The sequence below is a fragment of the Chamaea fasciata genome, unplaced genomic scaffold (assembly GCF_029207755.1).
Source record: "Chamaea fasciata isolate MVZ Bird 193981 ecotype frontalis unplaced genomic scaffold, bChaFas1.0.hap1 SCAF_18, whole genome shotgun sequence".
Lineage (NCBI taxonomy): Eukaryota > Metazoa > Chordata > Aves > Passeriformes > Sylviidae > Chamaea > Chamaea fasciata.
Window position 1 is genome coordinate 9989517 of NW_027094103.1, and position 23890 is coordinate 10013406.

At 56.2% G+C, this 23890-nt stretch overlaps 1 protein-coding gene across 3 annotated transcripts; it reads right to left on the bottom strand.

The window, feature by feature from the left end:
- Nucleotides 1–501: 501 nt before the first annotated feature.
- On the bottom strand, nt 502–22728 carry WSCD2 (WSC domain containing 2). Of its 3 annotated transcripts, none has more exons than XM_066199824.1 (9): nt 22299–22728; nt 12904–13830; nt 10070–10184; nt 9160–9344; nt 8265–8386; nt 7229–7403; nt 6292–6456; nt 4456–4656; nt 502–2132 (listed from the first exon to the last, which is right to left on the bottom strand). In XM_066199824.1, exons 2-9 carry the CDS (start codon nt 13277–13279, stop codon nt 1780–1782), a joined length of 1692 nt encoding a protein of 563 aa, XP_066055921.1. In that variant the 5' UTR covers nt 13280–13830; nt 22299–22728; the 3' UTR covers nt 502–1779. The 3 variants fall into 3 exon arrangements, with proteins under 3 accessions (XP_066055921.1, XP_066055922.1, XP_066055920.1); XM_066199825.1 differs by lacking the exon at nt 22299–22728 and adding an exon at nt 21487–22165; XM_066199823.1 differs by lacking the exon at nt 22299–22728 and adding an exon at nt 16245–16474.
- Nucleotides 22729–23890: the final 1162 nt, after the last annotated feature.

Consider the following 23890-nt stretch of genomic DNA (forward strand, 5'->3'; position numbering starts at 1 on the left):
CCCCTTCCTACCACACATCCCATTGAATCTGCCTGCCAGGACACTCTCCAGGTACTAAAGCTCCCAAAAAGGAGCCGCTTCTGTTGCGTGGTCAACACAGAAATGACATTAATGGGATTTAAATACCCATTAATGGGTTTAAATACAGCAATGAATTAAAGGGGAGTGGAGCTGTTGCTCCCACATTCCTGGTCTGGGATGCGTGGGGGGTGCTCAGGTGGCCCCACAACCACACGGGGAGGCAGAGCAGCAACAAAACCTCTCTTTTAATTGCTGGGTTGCCCTGAGGGTTGGTTCTGACTGGCAGACAACCCCGGGGCTGCCATGACCAAAGGAGCGTGGGTTCAGCTCCGTTCCCACCGCCATGAATCCTGAAAAACCTCCAGCTGTTTGTGAAGAGAAGGGTTAAAAACAGGGCAGCTGCTCCCTCTGAATGCAATCCCCCACCTCCTTAAAAAAGACAAGGAGCAGGAACCCCCCAGCACAGCTCTGCTCCCAACACACCTTAGAAAAATAGATTTTTATTGAAATTCTCCTTTTTTCTCCAGGGATTTTGCTTCTCTCTTGGAATAGAGACCAAGCGGGGTCTCTGGATTTGACCTGTGCCTGCATTTCTATCAGGATCAAGAGTTAAAAGCCAACCGGTGAATCTCTAACTCTAGAAAAGGCTGCGTACAATATATGGCTTTTGCACCTACATCCAAGGGGGTCTTGCGGGTTTTGGAGCTTTTGGGGAGCTCGTTTGGGACAAAGCCAGGACGGGGAGGGCGGCGTGGGATGAGGGGACAGCCAGGGACCACATGCAGCTGTGCACAAAGCCAGCCCGGAAATCGGCACGTTCCCGGTGTGTGTGGGATCCTTTGGTTTGGCTTTGGGACACCCCAAAGCTCAGCCCCAGGGTTTGCTCCCCGGAGGGGTTGCGTGCAGCTGGGTTGCGGTGTGGACCCTGCTCCTGGTCCCCCAGACTGCTCCTGGTCCCCCAAAAATGCTCCTGGGAGGCCATTCTGGCTCGTGGGCTCTGAAATGGGGCCTGGATGAGCTCGTGGGTTCCACCAGCTCCTCTGTCCAGGGAAAACATCCCCCTCTGGAGCAGTATCCACAGGGAAGGGGAGCTTCCACCTGTAGCCACACTGGTGGGGGTCATGGGCTCCCCCCAAGGGCTGGAGCAGCAACTTTGCCTGGTGCTGTGGCTGGGGAATTCCAGGGAATTCTTAGGGAGCCACTGGATGGCTCAAGGAGCCACAGCCACCATGCCTGGGGACATTTCACAGCACGGCCTTGCCCATCCCAGAACCTCGGGAAGGATCCAAGGGAGCATTGCCCCCGTGGTGCCACACCCTTGGCCCATCCTCCCTTGGGAAGGCTGAAGATTCCACCCGAGGAATCCTTCCAGGGCTGGGATTTTGGGGACACCCACCCCAGGGAGCTCAGCTCCGGCAGCTCCAGGTGCATCAGGCACGGCCTGAGCAGCTCGACGTCCCCAGGAGAGCCTGAGGGGACACACAAACATCCCATGGCACTTCCCAGGAGGGCTGGGGCAGCCAGAACGGGCGCAGGGACCCCCGGGGCAGGGAAGGCACCCGTGTCCCCCAGGTTGGCCAAAAAAAAAAGCTCAGCGACGTCTGGGGACCTGTGGCGGCTCATGCAGGGGGTGACCAACAGCTACAGCAGCACATGAAGGGTTAAAAGAGGAGCCACCCACTGGGTGGAATTAGGCGGGAAGCCGGGAGGACCAGAGCCACCAGCAGGGCGTGGTCCCCCCCGCCGTGAGTGTCACCATCATCTGGGGTAATAATCCTCGGGCACCCCCGAGAGGTTGCGGAGCTTCAGCGCCGCGTCCACGGTTCGGATGTAGCCGCCGATGGTCTTCCTCATCTCGGGGGTGTAGGGGTCGTACTCCAGCTTCCTCAGCCCCGAGCGCTTGAAGTTGCCGTCCTTCTGTCCCTCCACGCACAGCAGCCTGTCCTCGCAGGCCGTGACGCCCAGCAGGGCCACCATCCTCTGCAGCTGCACGAACAGGTCCCGTTTGAGGTCCTCGAAGTGCACCACCAGCACCTTCTTCCCGTAGCGCAGCCAGTCCAGCGTGTGGGTCGCCCACCACGGGGCGTAGTTGGCCACAAACTCCGGCCACTCTGGGGGGGGAAAAAAAAAAATAAAAAATAGGAGCAGAGATGTTGGGAATGATGAAAGTTTACAGTGAAGTTTTACAGGTATGGGTGCTTAGCAGAAGGTTCGCTGAGTGTAGAACCCCTACATTCTACAGAGCGGAAGTTTTGATATAGAAGAATAAAAGTTTTGGTGTAGAAGTTTTGATACAGAAGAATAAAAGTTTTGATGTAGAAGTTTTGATATCGAAGCAAGTTTTGATATAGAAGAATAAAATATGCCTGAATTAAGGATGGCTGAAGCCAGTTGCTGCTGGACAACTGAGAAGGCAAAGGTTAAGTCGAACCAGAAGGAGGTTTTATGGCTAGAGCAAAGGATATGTTGACCACAAACAAAAAAAAGGCGTTTTCAGCAAGCAGAAAGAGGCCTCGAGAAAAGCAAAAGATGCCATAAGCAAACAAAACCACGTTTTTACCAAGTAGAATAAAGGCCTAAGGATTTTCCACTGCGAGAAAACTGAAAAACAACTTCAAGCTTAAACCGTGACATAATATGGTAACGACAGCAGTTATGGTGGGCTAGAGGTAATCGCGAAGGTTTCGTGTGTGATGCTGATTGGTCTTTATGTGTTGAGATGCTCAGGAAAGAAAACCACATAATGCATTGTAACCAGAACTAAAGTGGCTTCAGGCTTTGCCCGTAAGCTGATGCTGACAGCTTTAGGCTTGGCTCTGCTACCCACGACCCAGGACTGCTGTGACTCCAATCGATGGAGCAAACAGCACCTTTAAAGACCCGCCTGGGGTCCCGTGTCTCTCATTCAGGCTCTTACACAGAGGGTGTGAGTGGATGTCCTCTGTGTCCTCTCCCCATCCCTGCTGGAATTAACCTTCTCAATTAACCTCCTCCTGGCTAATTGATCCTGCCATTCAAATCAGGTGGTAAGAAGGGGATGGTGGAGCAGCAATAATCAGCCGCGCCTCTCCCGGCAGTTAAAGCTCCAGGCATCTCCCTCTTCCTCGTGTGCTCCCCGCAAAAAACCAAGGCCTGATTAACAGCTGGACTGGGTTCAATTCCCTCTGGAATCGTTAACCACAGGATGTGTTCCATTAAGCACATCCAGGACAATTCACCTTGTGTAATCACAGCACATAAAACTTTGCTTTGGAGCCGCTCCAGGGATGTTGTAAAATTAACGCCACGGAACCAAACAGGGGTTTGTGCTCTGCAGGGCTGGGAATGGGCTGGGAGAAACAGGAAAACACCCCCTCAGCACTGGGGGTGAGGCTGGAGAGAGGACCTGGGGACTTTTTTTTTCCCAAATTTGCCCCAAAATTAGTTATTGGGAGAAGAAAATAATTTGGAGAGCTGGGCTGCAGGGAAGGCTGGGAATGGGACCCTCATGCTCCGTGTACAGGGGTCTCTCCAGCTGGGAATGGGCTCAGCAACCATTCAGGGGAAAATCTCCATCTTTCCCAGCAATGGTTAATTAACCTGACCATTAACCCACCGGCTAATTGCTCCACACATCCTCTGGAAAGAATTTGGTGATGTATTTTGAAGTACTTGCAAACAAGACTGTGCTGGCGCGGAGAGAATTGTCCCCTCTGGATCTCCCTCCCCTTGGAGACACGAGGCCTGGGCCAGGCTGGGGAGGGGGCTGGGATTGGGGAGGCTCCCTGTGGTGCTGGGATAACAATCCGGGCTCTATCCACAGATGGATGGGGGGAAAAAATCCACCAAGAGGCTCCAATGCCACCGCAGAGGGGACAGTGCCAGCCCAGGGACACAAGGCTGAGGAAGTGGGTGACACCACACCCCGCTTGGGGACAGCAGGGCTGGGCTGTCCCCAGCGCTGCGAGCACATGGAGATAACGAAATCCAGGCACATCCCAGCCACAGCAGCCAAAACTCCCCTTAAATAAACTCACAGTTAAGGGTAGCAGATGTTCAGTCGAGCTAAACATTTTAACTCCTTCCAATGAAGTCGATCCCACAACAGCAATTTGGAAATTGCTGTAATTAAGCAGCCTCAGCGTGGGGAGGGTGGTGGCTCGGGAGCAGCCGGACACACAGAAATAACACCTGGATACCTCAGGGATGGGCTGGGGGGCTGCCACCACTCCCATGGGGACAGGAGATGCCCGTCCATGCCTGGGCCAGCCAGGGCAGAGTGCTCCTGCTGTCCTGTCCCATCCCACCCAAGACGGGAGCCCACAATCTATCCAAGAGATGGCCCCGAAGTGGTGGCACAGCCCAAGATTCCCCCTGGGCTCTGCTGGGCTTTCCCAACCGATTCCCAGCTCCAGCAGCCAGGCCGGAGCTGTCCCGGGGGATTCCCTGCCCTACCTTTGCCCTTCCAGTGGGCGTGGGCGGCGAAGCCGATGTGTCCCCCGTATTTGCGGTTGAACTCGGCCATCAGCGCCTTGTAGGGGTTGCGGATGAGCAGGATGGCCGAGTCGAAGGACTCGATCTCCTTCTGCCCGCTCTCGTGGGTCTTGATGCAAATGGTCCTCCCGCTCCTCCAGTGATCCCGCTCGCCCTTGAATCCTGCCCGGGTAGAGCTGGGATTAACGGGAGTGACGGGGAGTTGGGAAAGGGGGTCAGGTGAGACCTCGCTCTGAACAATTCCCTAACAGGAGGGGGCAGCTGGGGGGATCTGGGCTCTGCTCCCAGGGAAAACCAGAGAGGATTAAAGGAAACGGCCTCAAGTTGTGACGGGGAGGTTTAGATGGGACATAAGGGAAAATATCTCCACCCAGGTGACCCAGGGCAGTGATGGAGTTCCCATCCCTGGAGGGATTTGAAAGCCGTGTGGATGTGGCACTTGGGGACGTGGTGGCCTTGGCAGTGCTGGGGGAACAGTTGGATTCAGTCTCATAAGGCTTTTCCAACCCGAACGACCCCATGGTTCCATGCAAGAGAACATCACAGGGATATCAGGTTGCAAAATCCAGTTGGATGATGAAAGCAGCTGGGGCGTGAAGGAGGATTTGCATCCCTCTCCCAGATGGAAATCATTTATTTTCCCATGTTACGAGTGTCATAAAATTCATGAGTGGGTGGCTCACAGGCACAGGGGGCCCCTCGGGGTGACATCTCCCTGGCCACACTTGGCTCTTGTGCCTGTTTTGAGGGGTCAAGGGCAGATTTTATGGCTTTAACCTCCCTGAGCACAGTTGGAATAATAATAAAGAAAGAAAGGGAAATCCTCGGGCCTGTGGGGCAGCAGATGAGCCCAAGGTGGGGGCGATGCCATGGGAGGGTGCAGAGAGGGGACCCTGCACTGAGCGTGGGGCTGAGCCAGCATCAATCCCGGCCCCTGGAATACACCTGGAGTGGGGGATAAGCTGGAAGGAGCTGTTCCGCATCAATTAGAGAGGTGTAATTGGCTCTCAGCGGGGGATAAATCTGCCGGTTGCCTGGATACCTCCTGGCCCCTCCGGCAGGGAACGAACAGGGAACCCACGCCCCGGGTGGCTCAGCAGAACCCAGCCAAGGCTTTTCCCACTGCTGCTCCCTTCCCTGGGGTGCTGCTGCACCCTGGGGGCTGGGACAGCGCTCCCTCACTGAGTATCTCCCTCTCTGCAAGGCTGGATTTGGCAGGAATTTGGAAGGAATGTGCTGCCTGTGGTGTCGGGAAAAGGTGGGTTTAGGGAATACCCTGGGTACAGACCCCACCGACCACGCGGCACAGATGCAGATCCCAACTCCGCCACAGCTGAGGAGGAATGGAGAATTTCCTCTCAAAGCCACAGAGAGTGAAGGAATTAGAGGAGAAACCTCCAGGGTCTCCAGATAAAACTTGTGAGTGGTTCTAAACTGCGGCAGCTGGGATTGGGGTGGGTTTGGGGAACCAGAATCCCAAAATGCTTTGAGTTGGAGGGGATCTTAAAACTCATCTCATTCCCTTGCAAAAGGACACCTTCCACTATCCCAGGTGGCTCCAAGCCCTGGCGTTGGATGCACCCAGGGATGGAGCAACCACAGCTTCTCTGAGAAACCCCTCCCAGGACTTCCTCACCCTCCCAAGGAAGAATTCCCTCACCAGGACACTCCACCCCAAACCACCCCATGGAGCAGCGCCGCTGACAGCCAGCTCTGCTCCGCCCTTCCTGCAGCCCCTGGGATGTCACCAGGACTGTCCCCAGCTGGGGTGGGGCCCCAGGAGCGCCCTCCCCTCACCTTTGTTGTAGAGGGAGCCATCGAAGTAGTAGCTGCCGGTGTAGAAGCCGGTGGCCAACTCGATCAGGTGCCGGGCCCAGGTGTTCCCGGCTCCAGGAAAACTGGCCAGGGCCACCAACTGCTTGGCACGGCTGGGCAGGAACCTCCTGTCCATGCAGCGGTTGTCTGCAGGGACAAGCATCAGGAATGTGTCATGGAAACCTGCTTTTCCCACAGGGATAGCTTAGGAAACACTACTGCTCCCAGGAAAAATGCTGGGGAAGGGGCAGGGAGGTGACTGTGCCCTGCCTAAGGCTTGGAGGGGCATCCCAAAGAGTCCTGGACACCTCGAAAAGTCCTAAACACCCGAAAAGTCCTGAGATGATTTTTCCGAAGAGTTCTCTGTCATTCCGAACTGTGCGCTTAGGGAAGAGTGACTAACAGGGATTCCTGTGCCAAGCAAGGCTCCTGCTTTTTTTATGGATCAATGAACAGCGTTTCCAGCACGGCCCCGAACACCAAAGGATCGTGACAAGACTGAACCAAACCCGCCCGAATTTGGGTCCTCATTTGCTCCCTTCAGATCTTTCCCAGGAGCAGTTTTTCCTTTCTCCCAGTGCTTCCCTGGCTCCCTGCTCCCACTGCTGGAGGACAAGAGCCCTCTCAGGAATGTTCTGTGTGGTCACAGCCTTTTTCCCCACCCCTTTTCCCTGGAGCTTATCCCCTCTGGATAGCAGACTCCCATGGGATCACGGAGAGGTGGGAGAAGCCCTGGGAAGGAGGAATCCTTCCAGAGGCAGACGGAATCCTCTGTGCCCCGCAGCTGAGCCAGGCACCAACCACAGCTCCTCAGGGGAGCGCTGATTTCCCAGGGAATCTAAAGAAACGCTCGTTTTTAACGGGATGCTCGCACTCCCTGCTGGCATTCCTGGGGGGAAAGGGCTGGGGAACAGCTCACCCTGCACTTGTGTCTGGTAGACCAGCAGGAAGTCGGCGGAGCCGCAGCTCTCGAACTCCTCGGCGGCGCATTTGTGGGCGCAGAGCTGCTCGTCCTCGCGCTCGTGCAGCGGGAACAGCGTGCTGGGAAAGCCGCAGCGGCACGTGGTGCCCGCCAGCGCTGCCAGAGGGAATTCCTGCGGGGATGGGCAGAGGGAATGGCACTGGCACCACCTCCCCAACCCCGCGGCAGAGCCCTTGCCCCACCCGCCCTCGCTGGGCTGTGCGGGGTGGTTGGTAACATACTTCCAGCACCATTCCAGCATCCTTCCAGTCCATTCTAGTATTGTTCTTGCCCATTCCGTCCCATTCCAACCTCCTTCCAGCCCTTTCCAGCATCAATCCAATTCCAACCTCATTCCAGACCATTTCCAGCACCATTCCAGAAAATTCCTACATCCTTCCAATTCCAGCATCTTTGCACCTTATTTCTAGCATCCCTCCAGACTGTTTCCAGCATTCTTCCAAACCATTCCATCATTCTTCCAAACCATTCCATCATTCTTCCAATTTCAGCATCTTCCCAGACAATTCTATATTGTTCTTTCCCATTCCAGCCTTCTTCCAGCCCTTTCCAGCATCCTTCCAATTCCAGTGTCTCCTGCCTTATTTCCAGCATCCTCCCAACCTATTTCAAGCATCATTCCAGACCGTTTCCAGCATCCTTACAGCCCATTCCAGCATCCACCCTCCATCAGTTCCCGCTGCCAACCTTTCCTCTCTCTGCTTGCGCCCCAGGATGAGACCCCTGGACTGGAGCAGGACCCTGTGGTGGCTTCTTTAAATGCCCCTTCCAACCTAAACTATAATTCTGGGATGCTCCTTCCCAAACTTCCCCAGGGCTGCTGCTGGCTCCAGTCCCTCCTGTGGCAGGGACACAAATCCATTTTTCCCGTTGCCATTTGGATACACAAAACTCCTGTCCCTAACCGGGTTCAGATCTCTCTCTGATGATGATGGTGGAAACAAGGATGAAGAAGTGAAGTTTATCCCCGTACCTTCTCTGTGCAGAAATCCACGCATTTATCCACGGACATGTTGAGCATGAGCTGGCTGGCGGGCAGGGCGATGGAGACGTTTTCCGGCCGGCGGAAGCACCCCCGGAATATCGCGCTTCCATCTGGGAGAGACAGAGAGAGAGAGAGGCCCTGGTGACGTCCCGAATGTGACACTAGTGCCACTCCATGTGACACGGCATTCCTGACCGCTCCAGTGGCTCCCGGCCCCTCCAGCAGTGCAGCCACATTGGATGACGCTCGGTCTGGCTGCTGACGGAGCAAAATCAGAGCAAAACCCCGGCAGCAAAATCTAGGATATTTTTTTTTTCCTGGCTGCTTTTATCGGCTTGGTGACCCCAGGGATGGAGCCAGGGAGGAGAGCACAGCTGGGTTTGGTCAGGTCTTTCTCAGCACTGGAATCCCATCCCCTGGGATGGTCCTCAGCACCCTCAGCCCCTGTGCATTCCTGGTTGCTGCCATCCCCTTTCCCATTCCTTGGACATGGGGAGAGGTGAGCAGGGAACGTGGGTAATTACAGACCTGTCTAACTGGGAGCACCCTCAGCTCTGTCTGGGATTCCCACACATCCTTCATCCTGCAGCACACACAGGAGACACTGATGGTCCTGTTTGGCTATCAGGAAAGAAATCTCCACCCAAAGTTTTGCAAAATTCCCTAAATTCCAGCAGGAGCCCTTGGCGCTCCTCATTCCACCCAACCCCAGCCAGCAGCATTCCCCACAAGGAGATTCCTGATGTTTGCAGCGGCAAAACTCTCCCAGACTCAAGAACCGCTCTCCAAGAAGCTCCACGGAGCCATGACCCAGCTCAGGAATGCCAGAATCACCCCTCCAGCGCCACGAGAGCTGGGATCCACAGGGACGCCTCCAACTTACACCTGCGGGCGGATTCCTGGGCCAGCTCCAGGCGGTAGATGGAGAGCCGGTTGATCCCGCCGCAGGTGTTGCTCCTCTCTCCCTTGCATTCCATGTTGCACTCGGATTCGCTGGCGTTGGATGCCTGGATCTTGTGCCCGCAGTAGCACTCGGCCCCGAATTCCAGCCCCGCGTACAGGTACCCCCTGCCGAGAGGGAGACGGGATCTCAGCATCCTCCCGGCTCCAAGGGGTTTGGAAGGAGCATTCCTACTTGTGGCCAGTGCTGGGATCTGCCATGCATCCCAGGGATACATTTTTGGGCCAGTGATCCTTGTCGGGCACTTCCAACTTAAAATATCCGATCCCATCCTATCCATTATTTCACCTCATGCTGCAATTGTTTCCTATCCTTATTTTTTCTAGTCTATTCTATCCTGCCACTCCCCTCCATTCCATTCCATCCTATCCTACCTCCTATCTTACCCTATTTTCCTATCATACCCTAATATATCATATCACTTCATCCTATCCTATCCTATCCTATCCTATCCTATCCTATCCTATCCTATCCTATCCTATCCTATCCTATCCTATCCTATCCTATCCTATCCTATCCTATCCTATCCTATCCTATCCCATCCCATCCCATCCCATCCCATCCCATCCTTATTTTTTTCTAGTCTATTCTATCCTATTACTCCCCTCCATCCCATCCCATCCCATCCTACCTCATATCTTACCATATCATATCATATCATATCATATCATGTATCATTTAATTGCATTTCATTCTATCCTATCCCATCCCCTCCTGTGGGGAAGGATTGATGGAGACAGTCCCCAGGGATTCATGGAGACGGTGGGGAAGGATTGATGGAGGAGGTGCGCAGGGATTGATGGATTCAGGGAGCCCCTGTCGCCGTCCCTACCGCTCGGCACAGTTGTCCTGGCAACGGAACACCGTCATCTTCTTGTAGTCGAAGAAGGACATCCCGCGCAGGGTCCTCTGCCGGGTGTTGTCCTCGTAGCAGCCGATGTACCGGGCTGGGGACACAGAGAGGGCAGGGGGTCACAACCACTGATCCCGCCCCTCTTGATTTTTCCCCAAGGAGGGACATGCAGCAGCATTCCCTGTTTGTTTGCTGCGGAAACTCTGGGTGCAAACAAGGCGGGGACACCTTCTGCTATCCCAGGTTGCTCCAAGCTGGCCTTGGACACTTCCAGCCACAGCTCCTCTGGGCACGCTGTGCCAGGGCCTCCCCACCCTCACAGGAGGGAATTTCTTTCACTGTGCCGCTCCAATTCCAAACCACACTCTGGGATAACACTTCCCATCTCCTCCTGCCTGCTTTCCACACCTCCTTGGGGTCCCTGACCCGGCTCAGCCCATCCATGGTGTGCCCCATGCACAGGCACCTCCAATTCCCAATTATCCCAGCACAGCACCGGTGCTGGAGCCGCCTTCCCAAGCCAGCATGGAGGGCAGCAGAGGAGGAAAAGGGAGAGAAATGTGCCGGATAACATCAACCACCAGAGCCACAACTCCCAGTTACGCCACACGACATTCCCACAGGGCTGAGCAGGTCCTGGCAGGTCAGTGGATTCCAGCCGTGCCGGATCCAGCGGGTGTGGGATGGCTCCAGACACTTGCACGGAGTCGGTGACTGATGTGCATTACCTTCAATCCAATGCTCCTGACATATGCGTGCTGCCACTTACTGGGAAGCCAGCCGGAATAATTAGGGAGAGACGAGGACACAAGAGAAGGGGGAGATACTAGGAGAGGGGGAGGGTGGGACTGGAAGTTTGTAGGGAGAGGGGGGGAGACATCTCCAGGAGGAATTTTGGAGCCTGTTGGAAACACGGCTGTGAGCAGACACACACAGATCCACCCAGCGACTGTCATTAAATTCCCTCAAGCTTCCCATTTTTCCCAGAGCCAGGGATAAAGGGATGGCTCCAGCTGTCTGCCTGGGGCAGCTGGTCCCTCCATGCTCGTGGAATTGCTTGGTTGTGTATCACAGGTGGGAATGGCTGGGCTTGTCCAGGAAGGCACCAGAGATGGATGTGGCTGAGGGCTGGGGTCTGTTCCTGCTTCCCTTGGCTTCACTGCCTACAAATCCTCCCTGGCTGGAGGCAGGAGATGCCCCTTCCCACGGGGATTTGCATTCCCATGGGGATGAGGCCATTCCCCGGCAGACGGGGCTGCTCTCCACCCACAACTTCGCCTGACACTGCCGGGAGAGCGAGGAGGAGGAAGAGGAGGAGGAAGAGGGAGCTGCACATCACGCTCTGAACCAGAGCTGATTTTTGGAGCAGTATTCCCTCTGGAATGATTTCACGTGGCAGAGCCTCCGCAGCCGCCTCGTTAAGCTGTCCCCACTTAATTACCAGCGCCATTAAATCCGCCTGCTCCTGCCAGATATCCCGGTGCTCCAGAGGAGCAGGGAAGAGAGGGGGAGCACCTGAGGCCCCACCAGCCACACCAGGAACACCGGGCACGTGGAATTTCTCCACACCATCACACTCAGGAGCTGCCAAATGCTCCAAGGGGAAAATTATATTCCCAGACCACCTGGGAGCAGATAAATCCAGAAATCCCAAGGCCAGCATCCCATCCCTGCTGGCAGTGCTGGATGAGGTTAATCTTGGAGCACAGGGGACATATGGCCCAGGACACAGGCACTGCTTGGGGTCCTTATGGGGACAGCCAGCCCGGGCTCAGGGACCATCTGCTAAAGTCAATTTGCATCAATGGAGAGACGTGGCCACCAAAACACCCCAGAGACCCCTCGGAGCGGGGTCACAACGGGGGAACACCTTCAGCTCCTTTTAGCGGGACAAAATCCTGTAAGCACCACATTTCTTTGGCTTCCACGCTTGGGTCGTCCACCATTCCTGGAATGAACACAACCACATCCTACTGGAGGAGGAGGAGCCCTCCATTCCCTGGGAGCAGCCCAGGTTGGGGGGATCAAGCCTGGACCCCTGGGAAAGCCCCAGTTTGCCGTGGGGTTGGGGGTTCCTGCTGGAGTCCAGCCACCCAAGTCCCACAGAACACGCAGCTCTGGCTGCCTTCAGGATAAATAGATGGATATTTTAAAAATCAATGGGAACAGCTCCATTTTCTTATCCCTGATCATTAATAATGGACCCACCTGACAAGACCCCAGCCAGGCAGGGATCTGCACTTCCACGGGAATCACAGCCAGCCCCTGAATCAACACAACACCCACACAAACCTGGATTTTGTGTTGATTCAGGCCAACAGGATGAAAACGGAATTTTCTCCCTGGCAGAGCCAAAGGTTGGGAGGAGGATGGGGCACAGCACCCCCCCAGCTGCCACCCCCAAAAATCACCTCTAACAGCAAGGGGGGACTCAGAGGTTGGTGATGCAGCACAGGGAACGAGTGAAGATGGAAAAATAAAAGCAGATTATTGGCACTTGGGGAGGGAGGAGAGGAAGGAGGGGAGAAGGACAGAGAAGACCCTTCTGGGAATATCCTCTGGGTTGATGTTCTCCAGAGTGGGGTGCTGCTCCCCAGAGCATTCCCGTGGGACGTGGGAAGAAAAACCTCGATGCTCCAGCAGCGCACGCACATGGTTTATAAATAAACAAATAAAAACACATTTCCTGGGGTGTGTGTGGTCCTGGCAGGGATGCACAACCCAAAACTAGCTCAGAGACCACTCGTGACGTCCCCCTGGGAGAGGCAAAAAGGAGGGACCCCCCCCTTTTATCGCATGTCCCCAACCCTCACCTCTGTCCTCCTCCTTCTCGCGGCCGCTCCTGCCCCTGAGCGCGCGGCTCCGGGGGCCGCCGTTATCCCGGGATTTTCCCCTCTCCGACGGCTCCTTGGAGGTGCTTTTGAACCAGGGGCCGTGCCGTCGGCCTCCCGCCGGCATCGTGGCCGCCGCCTTGAAGCCGCGGCTGAGCTGCATCACCCCCAGGTAGGGCAGCCCCGGCCCCTCGGCGGCCGCGGGGCTGCGCGGGCTCCCCGGCACCCTGGGCTCCCCGGAAAAGCCGGAATGCAGGAAAACCAAGCTGCCGGCCGCCAGGTAGAGAGCCAGCAGCGTGAAGAAACGCACGGGTTTGCGCCGAAAGTACCGCTGGAGTTTTAGCAAAAGCTTGGCCATAGCGTCTTCATCCCTTCCCCGGCAGCCGGCGCCGCGGGGAAGCTGCTCTGAAGCTCCAGGGATGCTCCAAGGAGGGGATTATCCCGCCTGGATTGGAGGTGAATCCCGGCGGGCAGATGGGGCGAGAGCTGCAGGGCAAAGTCGTGCAAAGCTGCTGCCCGACGCTGAATAAGTCCTGGAGTGCTGGGGAAGGTGGATTTCGAGTCCCCGCGTGGTGGCCGGGGTGTTCCAGCGCTGGCTGTCACCTCCAGCCCCGGTTTATTCTCCTGCCGGCAAAGCCCCCCGGCTGTGCCCCGGGGACTGCGCTGACGGAGGGATCATGTTAAGGAAATCGAGGTTTGAAGGTGATTTGAAAGCCGATCAGCTGCCGCAGCTCCTCGCTCCCGGCGGCACCGGCTCCGTCAGGCATCGCAGGAATGGGAACGGCACCGCTGCCCTTTCAGACAAAAGAATGAAAGGTCCCTGGACGCGCCTGGAGCCTGGAATGCTGCCTGGGACCCTTTGTCCGAGGGAATCCCTTTCAGCTCACTCCCAGGGCCAGAAATCTCCACCTGCAAGTCAAAGAGGGAGGCACACTCAGCAAAGTGTCCCAGGACACGCGATGGTGGTGGCCCTGTTCCCCCGGCGGGTGAGGAAGGACCCCCGCGGTCTCCACCGCCTTCCAGCCCTGGAGAGGGACAGTTTCACCTCTCCCAGGTGTGAACTGGGTGCAGTGGGAGCGATGCTGGTGGGGTGAGCCCTAATCCCAGAGCCTGCACGCCTGTGCCTCGTTGTGCAGGAGAGGCGCTCCAGGACGGCTCAGGGACACGGAAAATTCCCGGTTTCACCCAATTTCACCCCCAGGAGGATGAGCTGTGCACGTACACTCTGCAGGAACACATTTCACCCCTAGATCCAAACACCCCTGCTCCGGCAGATTCCAAGTGAAATCCAAGCACGGGCAGCAGGGTGCTGCCAGTGGATATTCCAGCATCCCACAGGGACAGCAGCATCACATCCCAGGGTGTCTCTCCAGCCCCTCATGTCCCCAGGGACTGGAGACTGCTGTGACATCCTCTATCCTCCAGCCAGGAGCATCCCCATTCCCACCCTGCTACCAGGCTGGTGTCCCAGGTACACCAGGGCCATCCCTGGTGGCTCTTGGCACGGGAAGGGCAGAGAATGGACAGCCCCCCCCAGCCCCACCAGGCTGGACTTCCCTCATGGGATTTCTCTCCTCCAAACCCCCCCAGGTATGGAAGATTTCCTCCAGGCCTTCCTGGGAAATGCCCCTGCTGACACATCCGAGTGCCCAGGGTGTGCTGCCTGTCACGGCCTCGTCTTGTTTTAGGAAAGGAGACGGAAATGAATGGAAAGACAAAGTGCCATTAGTTTAATGGCCTCTATGTTCCTGCCATCTGTCTTCAGTTGATTAAATAAAAAATATTGGTGGAACATATGGCATGAATTATACATCAATATTTTAATTTGGTTTCCCAGAGTGGTTATTCGGATACCTCCGGCTCTGCCGTGGGAATTTTACGCAGCTCAGGGCTTGACAGGCTGGAGCAGGGCAGTGAAGGGGCACGACCTCAAACCAGCCCTCCCCAGCCCAGCTCGGAGCCAGCACAGCCGGAGTAAAGGCTGAGTAACCTCGGAGTAGCAGCGTTTGGGGTTTTCCATGCGCAGGATGTGGCAGGGGAGGTGCAGGTGGCACCAGGGAGGAGGAGAGCAGCCCCCAGCCCGGTGGTCCCGGGGGTGCTTGGCTGCTCTCCCGCGCTCCCTGACCGGGATTTTATCACTTTCCCTTATCCAGGACAAATCCAGCTTCCCGGAGTCTGGATGGGAGCTGGGTACGGGCTGGTTTGGGGAGCAAATGGAACGTCCTCAGTGCCACCCCTCCTCCTCCCCTCCTCGGCTCGGCCTTGCCAGGCTCCGGCACGGCATATAAAGAAGGGGCTTAAATTACTCTCATTAAGCCATCTGGAGCTCATCCTTCTCCATCATGAACTGCCGAGTCACAGGTCAATTACTGCGCATTTGCATATATTCCATTAATGCTTCTGCTAATTGTCTCGAGCAGATAATGGGTTCGGCTCCGGGCTCCCGAATGCCGGGGGGGTCACAGGCGAGGAGGGCAGCAGAGAGAGCCGCCACCAGTGCTCCCAGTACGGGCACCAGTGCTCCCAGTATGAGCAGGGGCTGGGGAATTTCGGGAGCTGAGGGATGCAGGAAGCATCGGAGGACGCCGTTCCCTGCATCCCACCAGCGCTCCCTGCGTTGTAAGGATGGATCCACGCCCCGTGCAGCAGCGCCGGGGTGAAGGACCGGTCACCCCGGGTCCCCAGTGCCACCATCACCCGCCACCGTGTCCCCGGGGGTCCCATCCTGCCCCGCAGCCCCAGCGCTCGGGAGCGGCGGCGGTGCCAGCGCAGCCCGCGGCGTGGCCGGGGGACAGCGGTGACACACTTTGTCATCCGAACTAATGAAGCAAACGGGGACAGTCCCCAGCCAGCGCAATGCAGCGTCCTCAGCCTGGCCTTCCGGCGGCTGCTGCTGCCACGGCTGCTTGGAAAACTGCTGGGACAGCAGGGAATGCGGGGAATTATCCGCCAGCCCTGGCTCGGTTGTGACCCGCTGTGATCCATCCCTCTCCTCGCATCCCAGGGGAGGGATCCAGCCCCGGGAGCTGCAGGGTTGGAAAAATCCCCCCGGCTGGCAGTGCCAGGACTGGGGAATCCCTCCCTGCTCCCCCAGACCCTTTGGCACCCAGAGCCAAAGCACAGCGGGGGCATTTCCCAGGATGTAGGTCCAGCCGGGATTGAGGAATGGTTCCCTGCCTACATCCATCACCACACTCCCTCCAGGAGCCAAAATCCCCATCCCAGCACCGGGATCCCCGGCTGAGCATCACTCCACACCTAAGCCACCTCCCTGAGCGGTGTCACCCGTCCCCAGACCAAGGAAATCCTCGATAATTTGCCACCTTTATCCAGGTTTATCCATCCCTCTGCACGTGGAGAGGTGGGAACAGGTCCGGGAGCTGCTCGAGTGGCTTCGGCACAGCGGGAGCGCGATGAGTGAAGGGCCCATCAATTATGGATCTGGGGCTTGTCTTCAAATTGCTCCGCAATTATTGAGCCCCGAGGTTCACTTGTCTTCAGGCACCACCTCCCATCCGAGCAGGGCCAAACACCCTCACGTGGCTCCCGCAGCCCGGCAGAACAATGGGCCCATTAAAGCCGGCAAATTAACCACCACCAGAATTCCTTTAGGAGGAGAAGGCGACGGGAATATCCAATTTCGTCCCCTCATTAACATTTCTTATCACAGGCACGGGGAAAGAATAGGGCTTGAAAACAGAAGGGTGGTGACATCAATGGGGTGACCCCACGGGCGGGCTGTGACGCAGGGACAGACCTCGGTCCCACGCCACAGGGCATGGGGACAGCAGGACGTGGGGACAGCAGGTTCTGCGCCCCTCTGGGCACCCTTGGGAATGCTTCTGCCGAGCCTGGAAACGCAGCGACGTGAAGGGCTCAGGGGATGGGGTAAAACACCCCAATCCGTGGGGCGCAGGACTCATGGGACACAGTGCATGGGGGTTCCCTGGACCTGCTGGTACCAAAACCACCCATCTGCGTGCAGGGATCGCCAGAAAGCCCCATGTCCCTCCATCCCATCCCAGGACAGTTCCTGCAGCTCCGAATCCTCCCCAGCACCAAGCAGTGACACCAGTACAACCCCCCAGTGACACCAGTACAAACCCCTAGCGACACTGGGCACCCTCAGCACTGCCACCCCTCAAACCCTTCAGCCTCCATCCCTAGAAATGTCCTGCAGTGGAAGCCCAGGCAGAGGTTGAGCAGCCCAAGCTCCCGGTGGGTGGAGTTGCTGTCCTCTTTTCCAGCCCCGTGGAAATGGATTTTCTCCCTTTTCCACTCTTTAAGGAGGCAGCAAATGAGATGTGTGGGGCTGGATTTAAACACCGTTATGGCTGGGAATGAAACTGAGAGAAATTAGGATTATTCCATCCCAGCAGGGCACACCTGGAGCATCCAGCTCCTCCCGGGGGAGAGCACAGGGAGCTGTCAGCTGCCTTCAAATCACAGCCAAATGTATTTATTCAGCTTCTCTCTGCCTTCGTTTTGCTGAGAAATGGATTTGTGCCTCCTCTCCTCTGGGGAAGCCTTAAAAGCAGCTGACTCAGCAGCTTCCAGACTCATCCCAGGAAGCTGCAGCGGGATCGGATCCTCATCCTCAAGGATGAGACACTTCCCAGGCCTGGGCTTCCCTGTGGAGCCGATAAATCCCTCCCACAGGCCGAACCAGCAAGGGACGCAAAGGAAAAACCTCTCGTTTGGGGTTTATTGGCTCAATTTGAAAATCCAGGGCAGGATTTGCTGGTGGATTTTTGTGGGGGATTTCCAAGTGTTTTGGGGGAGAAGATTTTCAAATCTCCCTCCCTGCTGGCAGTCCATGGAGAAGTTTGGACTGGAATTAGCCAGCTGATTTTGCTTTTGGATAAAAACTGATTTTGAAATATTCTGGGGATTTATCAATGGCCTCAGCACTTTCCCAGGGCATGGGGCACTGAGATCCAGAGGAATTCAGATCCAGAAGGATCCAGGATCTGTTCAGGGCTGCCCCAGACTAATTGATTAAGGTCTCTGAGAGGCTCCTCTGAAAAATGAGGTCGTGCTAATTGCACAACCTCCTCTTAGTGCTCCCTGTGCTCTCCAGAGGACGGAGCCCACAGGGCACCAGCCCCGTTTCTGCCAGGGCTGAGCTATAAATAAATCCAGGAACATCAGGATGGATCCTGCCCTGGCTTATTCCAATAACTGGACAGTGCTGCACCAGCCCAGAGCCTGCAGCCTGGCCCAGAAAGGCAATTTTGTTTAATCAAGCTTATTTAAGGAAGTTTAACCCCGTTTTTAATTACGACATTGAGCTGCCTGGCATTGCAAATTCCCACTGATGGCCCAGACCTCGACCGAAGGGATGCAGATTCCTGCCCAAGGGATGCTCCTCCCCACCCTGAGGATGCAGATTCCTGCCCAGAGGATGCTGGTTCTTGCACAAGGGATGCCAATTCCTACCCACGGGATACTCATCCCCACAGCCATGGGCTGGCACGGGGTGGGATCACCACGATGGTGGTGGGAATTTGCTGTGGGACAGGCGAGGGACTCCCAAAACCAATCCCAGCTGGGATGAGCAGTCTGCTCCAGCCCCCAGAAGCAAAGAAAGGCCGTTGCCTTCAGGCCACTAATTCCCAGGTAATCCCATCTCCATGGCTCTGCTGCTTTCCCTGGTTATTCTACTCCACAATGGCCCAAGCCGAGCTGAAAATGGAGAGTTTTTACTTCACGCTCTGCTCCTCCACCCACAATTCCATCAAAGCCCGTTCCAGGTTCTTGGAGGCTGAATTCCCCTCACAAGTGTGAAAAGCAGCTCATAAAGAAAAATGGTTTAAGCCATGAATCATTTAAAAAGCACCCGGCGCTGCCGAAGGCAGGGAAGGAGATAGGGAAGGAAGTAGCCGTGGATTGCAGAGATTCGGGGAGGGAGAGGGTCCAGGGAATTGTGGGATGATGGAAATGAGGTGGCACAGCAGGGATCCAGCTGCGGGACTTGGTGTTCCCCTCCCGGCATCGTTAGCATTTTCATTAATTAATTAATCCGCAGCAACCCCGGGGGTCTGGGTGATCCGGTCCTCTCCAGCAGCGTTATCCCATCTGCCCGGGGTACTTCGGGTGGGGCCGTGGAAGGAGCGGGAAGCTCCCTCCTTTGGGATCGGGGTCGCTGAATTTGGATGCTGGGGAGCAGGATCCCAACCTTCCCTCTCCACATCCCTGCCGGCTTCCAGCATCCCTCCCTGAGCATTCCTGCTGCCGGCACCAGCCCCATCCCGGCATTCAGGGCTGAGAAACCTCCATTTCCCCGTTAATTCCCTGTTTTTGGGGTGACACCCAGCGGGGTTTGGGAGAGGCCACCCCGGTCTGCGGGGTCTCGGTGGCACCGAGGGACGCTCCCAGACTCCCTCTCCCGTTCTTTCCCACCCTGCCGACACTCAAGCCCTTGGAAAAGGTGATGTAATTCCTTCAGAGGACGCCGAGTGTCTGTGACAGGGTTTAACCTAAGGAGTTTTAATGTCTCACGTTCGGGGGGTTTCATGCCCAGTCTGCAAAATCCAGTTACGGTTTTCAATCAGGCGTCGGGAGCCGGGATGTGCATCCCAGAGGATGCGCTCCAACCAGGAGCCAGGAGGAGGAGGGCGGGAGGAAGGCCGGGGCTGTTCCCCAGGGAAGCACAGCTGGATCTCAGCCAGCTGCTGGCTCAGCAAAGCTGCCCCCAGACGGAGCTGCCTGAATCCCGGAGGAGAAGGAGGTTTAAGACACACGGGGTTGAGTTTTCCAGAGGCAGCACCCGGGCTGGCAGCCACTCCGGGGGGATACACGGCCCTCCCTGCACTGCTCATCCTCCCCAAATCCTCCGGACACTCCATCCATGGACACCTGCACGTCCCTGTCACTGTGGAAAAGCATTCCTGAGCTGCAGCTATCGGCACATCCCGAGCCTGACAGCTCCTGATTCCGGGGAAAGCCAGGACGCTGCTGGTTTTCTCCTTGTGCTTAACGACGAGGAACAAACCCCGCAGCAGCCAAAGGGTTTTATCCCGAGGTTTTGAGCACAGCAGCCCAGTCCTGGCTCCAGGATTCACGGGAGGTTGATGGGAAACACCAAAGGGACACTGCCCCAAGGGAAATCCAGCTGCACCCCACCAGGACCCCGCCTCGTGGTGCTCAGAGCAGCCTAAATCCCACCGAGGCCACTATGGGGACCCTCAGGGGGGATTTGGGAAGTGTCACCCCTCACGGGTGCAGCTCAGCCCCACGGGAGCACCCAGCACATCCAGCCCAGGGTGAAGGCCCCACAGGCTCCCCAGGTAGGGAAGAGCCGAATCCAATCTCCCTCTAAATCCCACGCTCAGGTCTGCTCCACGGAGATTTGCCTCAGCCCTCGCTAATCTGGGATTACAGCAGCACTGGGGCAATTAACTAACGAGCTTTTCCATCGGCAGACAATGCCTTGCACAGCCCACGGACATTAATGGAGTGAGAAGGAGGATTTCGTGCAACACTTCCTTCAAAACCTCCTTTCCCGGGAGAGCTGGTTCCTTTCTTTCCCTGCATCCTGCTGCACGAGGGAGGCCCGGCTCGGGAAGGGATCTGCCGTTCCCATGGATGCTGCAGGCTCATCATCCCTCGGCACAGGGCACATCCTCCTGTCCCACGCTCCTTCCCCACTCCCAGGAGGAGCTCCTGGCTCCAGAGAGAGCCAACACATCGGGAAGCACAAATTCCCATCCCAGAGCTCCCTGCACTGCCCGCAGTGACTCAGTGAGCCCAAAGGGGTTGGGAGAAGCAGAGATTTTTTCCCGGGATCTGGACTGAGCTGGGAATGATGCTGAACACTCATGGAGGCTGCACCTCACACAGGGAGAATGGATCCTGCCTCAGCCATGGGAATGGTGACTCTGGATGGGAGCCTGGAGCTGCTCAGGGTTGGCCCAGCTTTCCATGGGGATAAGATCCCCCCCAAGGAAGAAGGGAGCTTTTTTCTGTGAGGGAAAAACCATCCCCAAATTCCCTTGGGGAACCAGGGCTCTGTGTGTGGGGGTTCCCATCTGCCAGGATCCCAAATATCAAGGACCCTAAAAACAGGAACGTATCCCACTAGACCTAGGCTCCTGCAACCCCAGTGCTGCAGCTGGACTCGGGTCCTTGAGCACCTGGATTTGGGAAAGGCATCCCAAAAACCAGGGCAAAACCCCCTGGGGAATTCTCCTTGGGTCTAATACCTGCCAATGATACATGGAATATTGTAATATAATGAATATAAAAACCATTACAGGGACTAATAATATGGATAATAGAATAATAAATATAAACCCCATAATATCTGCTAATAATGTATAGAACAGATGCGATATAATCTATATAAAACCACAATACTTGCTAACAGTATTTATGATATAATAATATGCCTTAAAAAAAAACCCTAACTACTGCTAACAAATCCTATCTTGGAGGAGCCCCTGGAGCTCAACAGCAGTGGATATTCCAAGGGAGAGCTCTTTCCCAAGCCCAGAGAAGGGACAGCCCCTCATAAAGGATAAGTCCCAGATAAATTCCCAGAGGAAGGAAGGATCCAGCACTCACCGGATGAGAAGATGCAGAGGGCCAGGCTGGGTGGGAGCAGCCCGGGGCTGTGGCTCCCAGTGCCAGGCTGTGATTCCCAGCTCTGGATTGCCAGGAAAGTTTCTTTAATCCTGCCTTGACGGAGGCCGGGGTTTATAGGGCTCAGCTCAAGGTTACCTTCACGCCGTTCTGCAACAGCCTCTGCTCTCCCTGCTCATCTTTATATTAAATTATCCCCCGGAGTTGCCAGCATGGATGTGGGAAGAGGAAAATAAACAGGGGAGAGGCTTCTGGCAGGATTACATTCCCTTATATTCCTTATTTCCCCGGCGGAGATGTTCCTGCACAAAGTCTGGGAAGGAGGATGAGGATGAGGAGAGCTCTCTCCTGCCTGGCTCCCTCTGCGAAGCAAAACCCTTCCCAAACCAGCAGAAACCAGCGAAAAATCCCTGCCGGGATGAGGCGGGAATCATCAACTCCCGCAAAGCGGCGGGGGGGACCCGGCGCCCCCCCAACTTCCCGCACACGCAGCCGCCGCTTCCCATGCACAATTCCCGGCGGGCCGGGGTCCTGCCGACCCCCCGCTCGCCGAGCTTCGTGGTCCTTTTTCCTCCTTTTTTTTTTTTTAATTTTATTTTGCGCAGGGCGGCTGGGGGTGGTGATGGTGGTGGTGTTTGTTTCCTTATTTTTGTTTGTTAATTTGGGCTTTTTTTTTTTTTTTCCCCCCTTTAGCCTCGGTTTTAATGCGCTCCCCCCGCCGGCAGCGCCGCTTCCCTCCCCCCCCCCCCTCCCTCCGAACCCTTCTTCCTCCCCCTCCGCCTCCTCCTCCTCACCGTCCCCGGGCCCTGTTCCCGGCCGCCGCCGCCGCTCCATCCATGGCTCCATCCATCCCTCCGTGCCTCCATCCGGGAGCGGCGGGGCCGGGGAGGCTCCGGGCGCTGCCCGCGGCCCGGCCCCGCTGCCGGGGGTGGTTCTGACGGTGCCGGTACCGCTCGGGGGAAGGTTTTGGTGATGCCGGTGCCGGCCCAGGGGAGCCCGGCCCGGCGGCTGCCGCTCGGCTCTGCCCGCAGCCGCTGCCGGGCGCCGCTTCTTAATGTCTCCATGCAGCGGCTCCGCTCCCTGCGCCGGCTGCCGGCTTAACTCCTTCCCTCCCGCCGCCCCCGCGGGATCTGCTTTTTAAATTTTATTTCTGGTTTGCCCTGTTTTTCAGTGCCGGGAAGCAGCTCCGGGGTGGCCTCGGCCCCGCTGCTGCGCCCGAAGAGGGGGATGCTGAAGATCTGGATCCACCCCGGGAATTCCGGTTCCATCCTCCCGGCACTCGGGACCGGCCCGAGGGTTACTGAATGGAGCCAGCAAGGATTAAATCCACGTTTAAAACAGAAAGAAATAAATATAAATACATAGATAAGGAGGTACACTCAACATACAGCCACATTTAGAGAAGGAAATGCATATAAAGTATCTAAATAAGAGTTCTAATTAAATATGTCACAGTTAAATATATCAAAATTAATAGACGTGTTATATATATCTATATAATATATCTACATATATCTATTTATATATGATACATATATTAAAATATATCTTGGGATATATGTATGGATATTTTTGCATATGTGGATTTTTTTTTTTTTTTGTGCTGTCAGGTCAATTAAAAATTAATTGCAAAACTTCCCGAGCCTGGGAATAAGAAAAATTGCGACCCTGAAGGGATTAAAGTGAGCGGGATTTTTTTTCCCCCACCCCTTTTTAAGCACTGGGGGGAATTTTTAGGGGGTGCTGGTGGCAGTTGGGACCCGGTGCTGGCTCTGCTGTGATCCCAGTCCCTCAGCATTCCCGGCTCCCATCCCAATCCCTCAGCATTCCCGGCAGTGGCACACAACGAGTCCCTTCAGGTGAGGAGAAAATTCCAAAAGGCTCCAGATGATACTCCAGCGCCTGAAGCTGATCAAGGCAGCACCTTCTCCCAAATCTTTGGGAATCTCCGCTCCCAAAGCCGCATCCAAGGATACCGGCTCGGAGGGAGGAATTTTCCGCCTGCCAGGGGAGCAGGGGGGTCCAACACATCCCCAGGGATTCATTATTCCCACTGATGAGTTCCTGGAGCCCGTGGTGGGATGGATCCAGCCGAGGGAAAGCGCAGGCTCGGCCCGATCCATGCGGGATTCGGGAACATCCATGTGCCAGGAGCCACCCGACACCACCCCAGGCAGGCGCAGGGAAGCGGCTGGACCGCGGCGCTCGTTTCCATAGGAAACCAGGCTGGGAATGCTGCCTCAGTTCCAGTCTGGGGGCTGAGGAGCTGTTTTGTACTATTTTAATCCTCCCGGGATTTTGTTCCCTGGATTCGGCCTCGCAGCACTCCCTCCCTCCCTCTGGCTAAACTCTGGGAATTGCGGGATGGGGGGAGAGGAGACCTGCA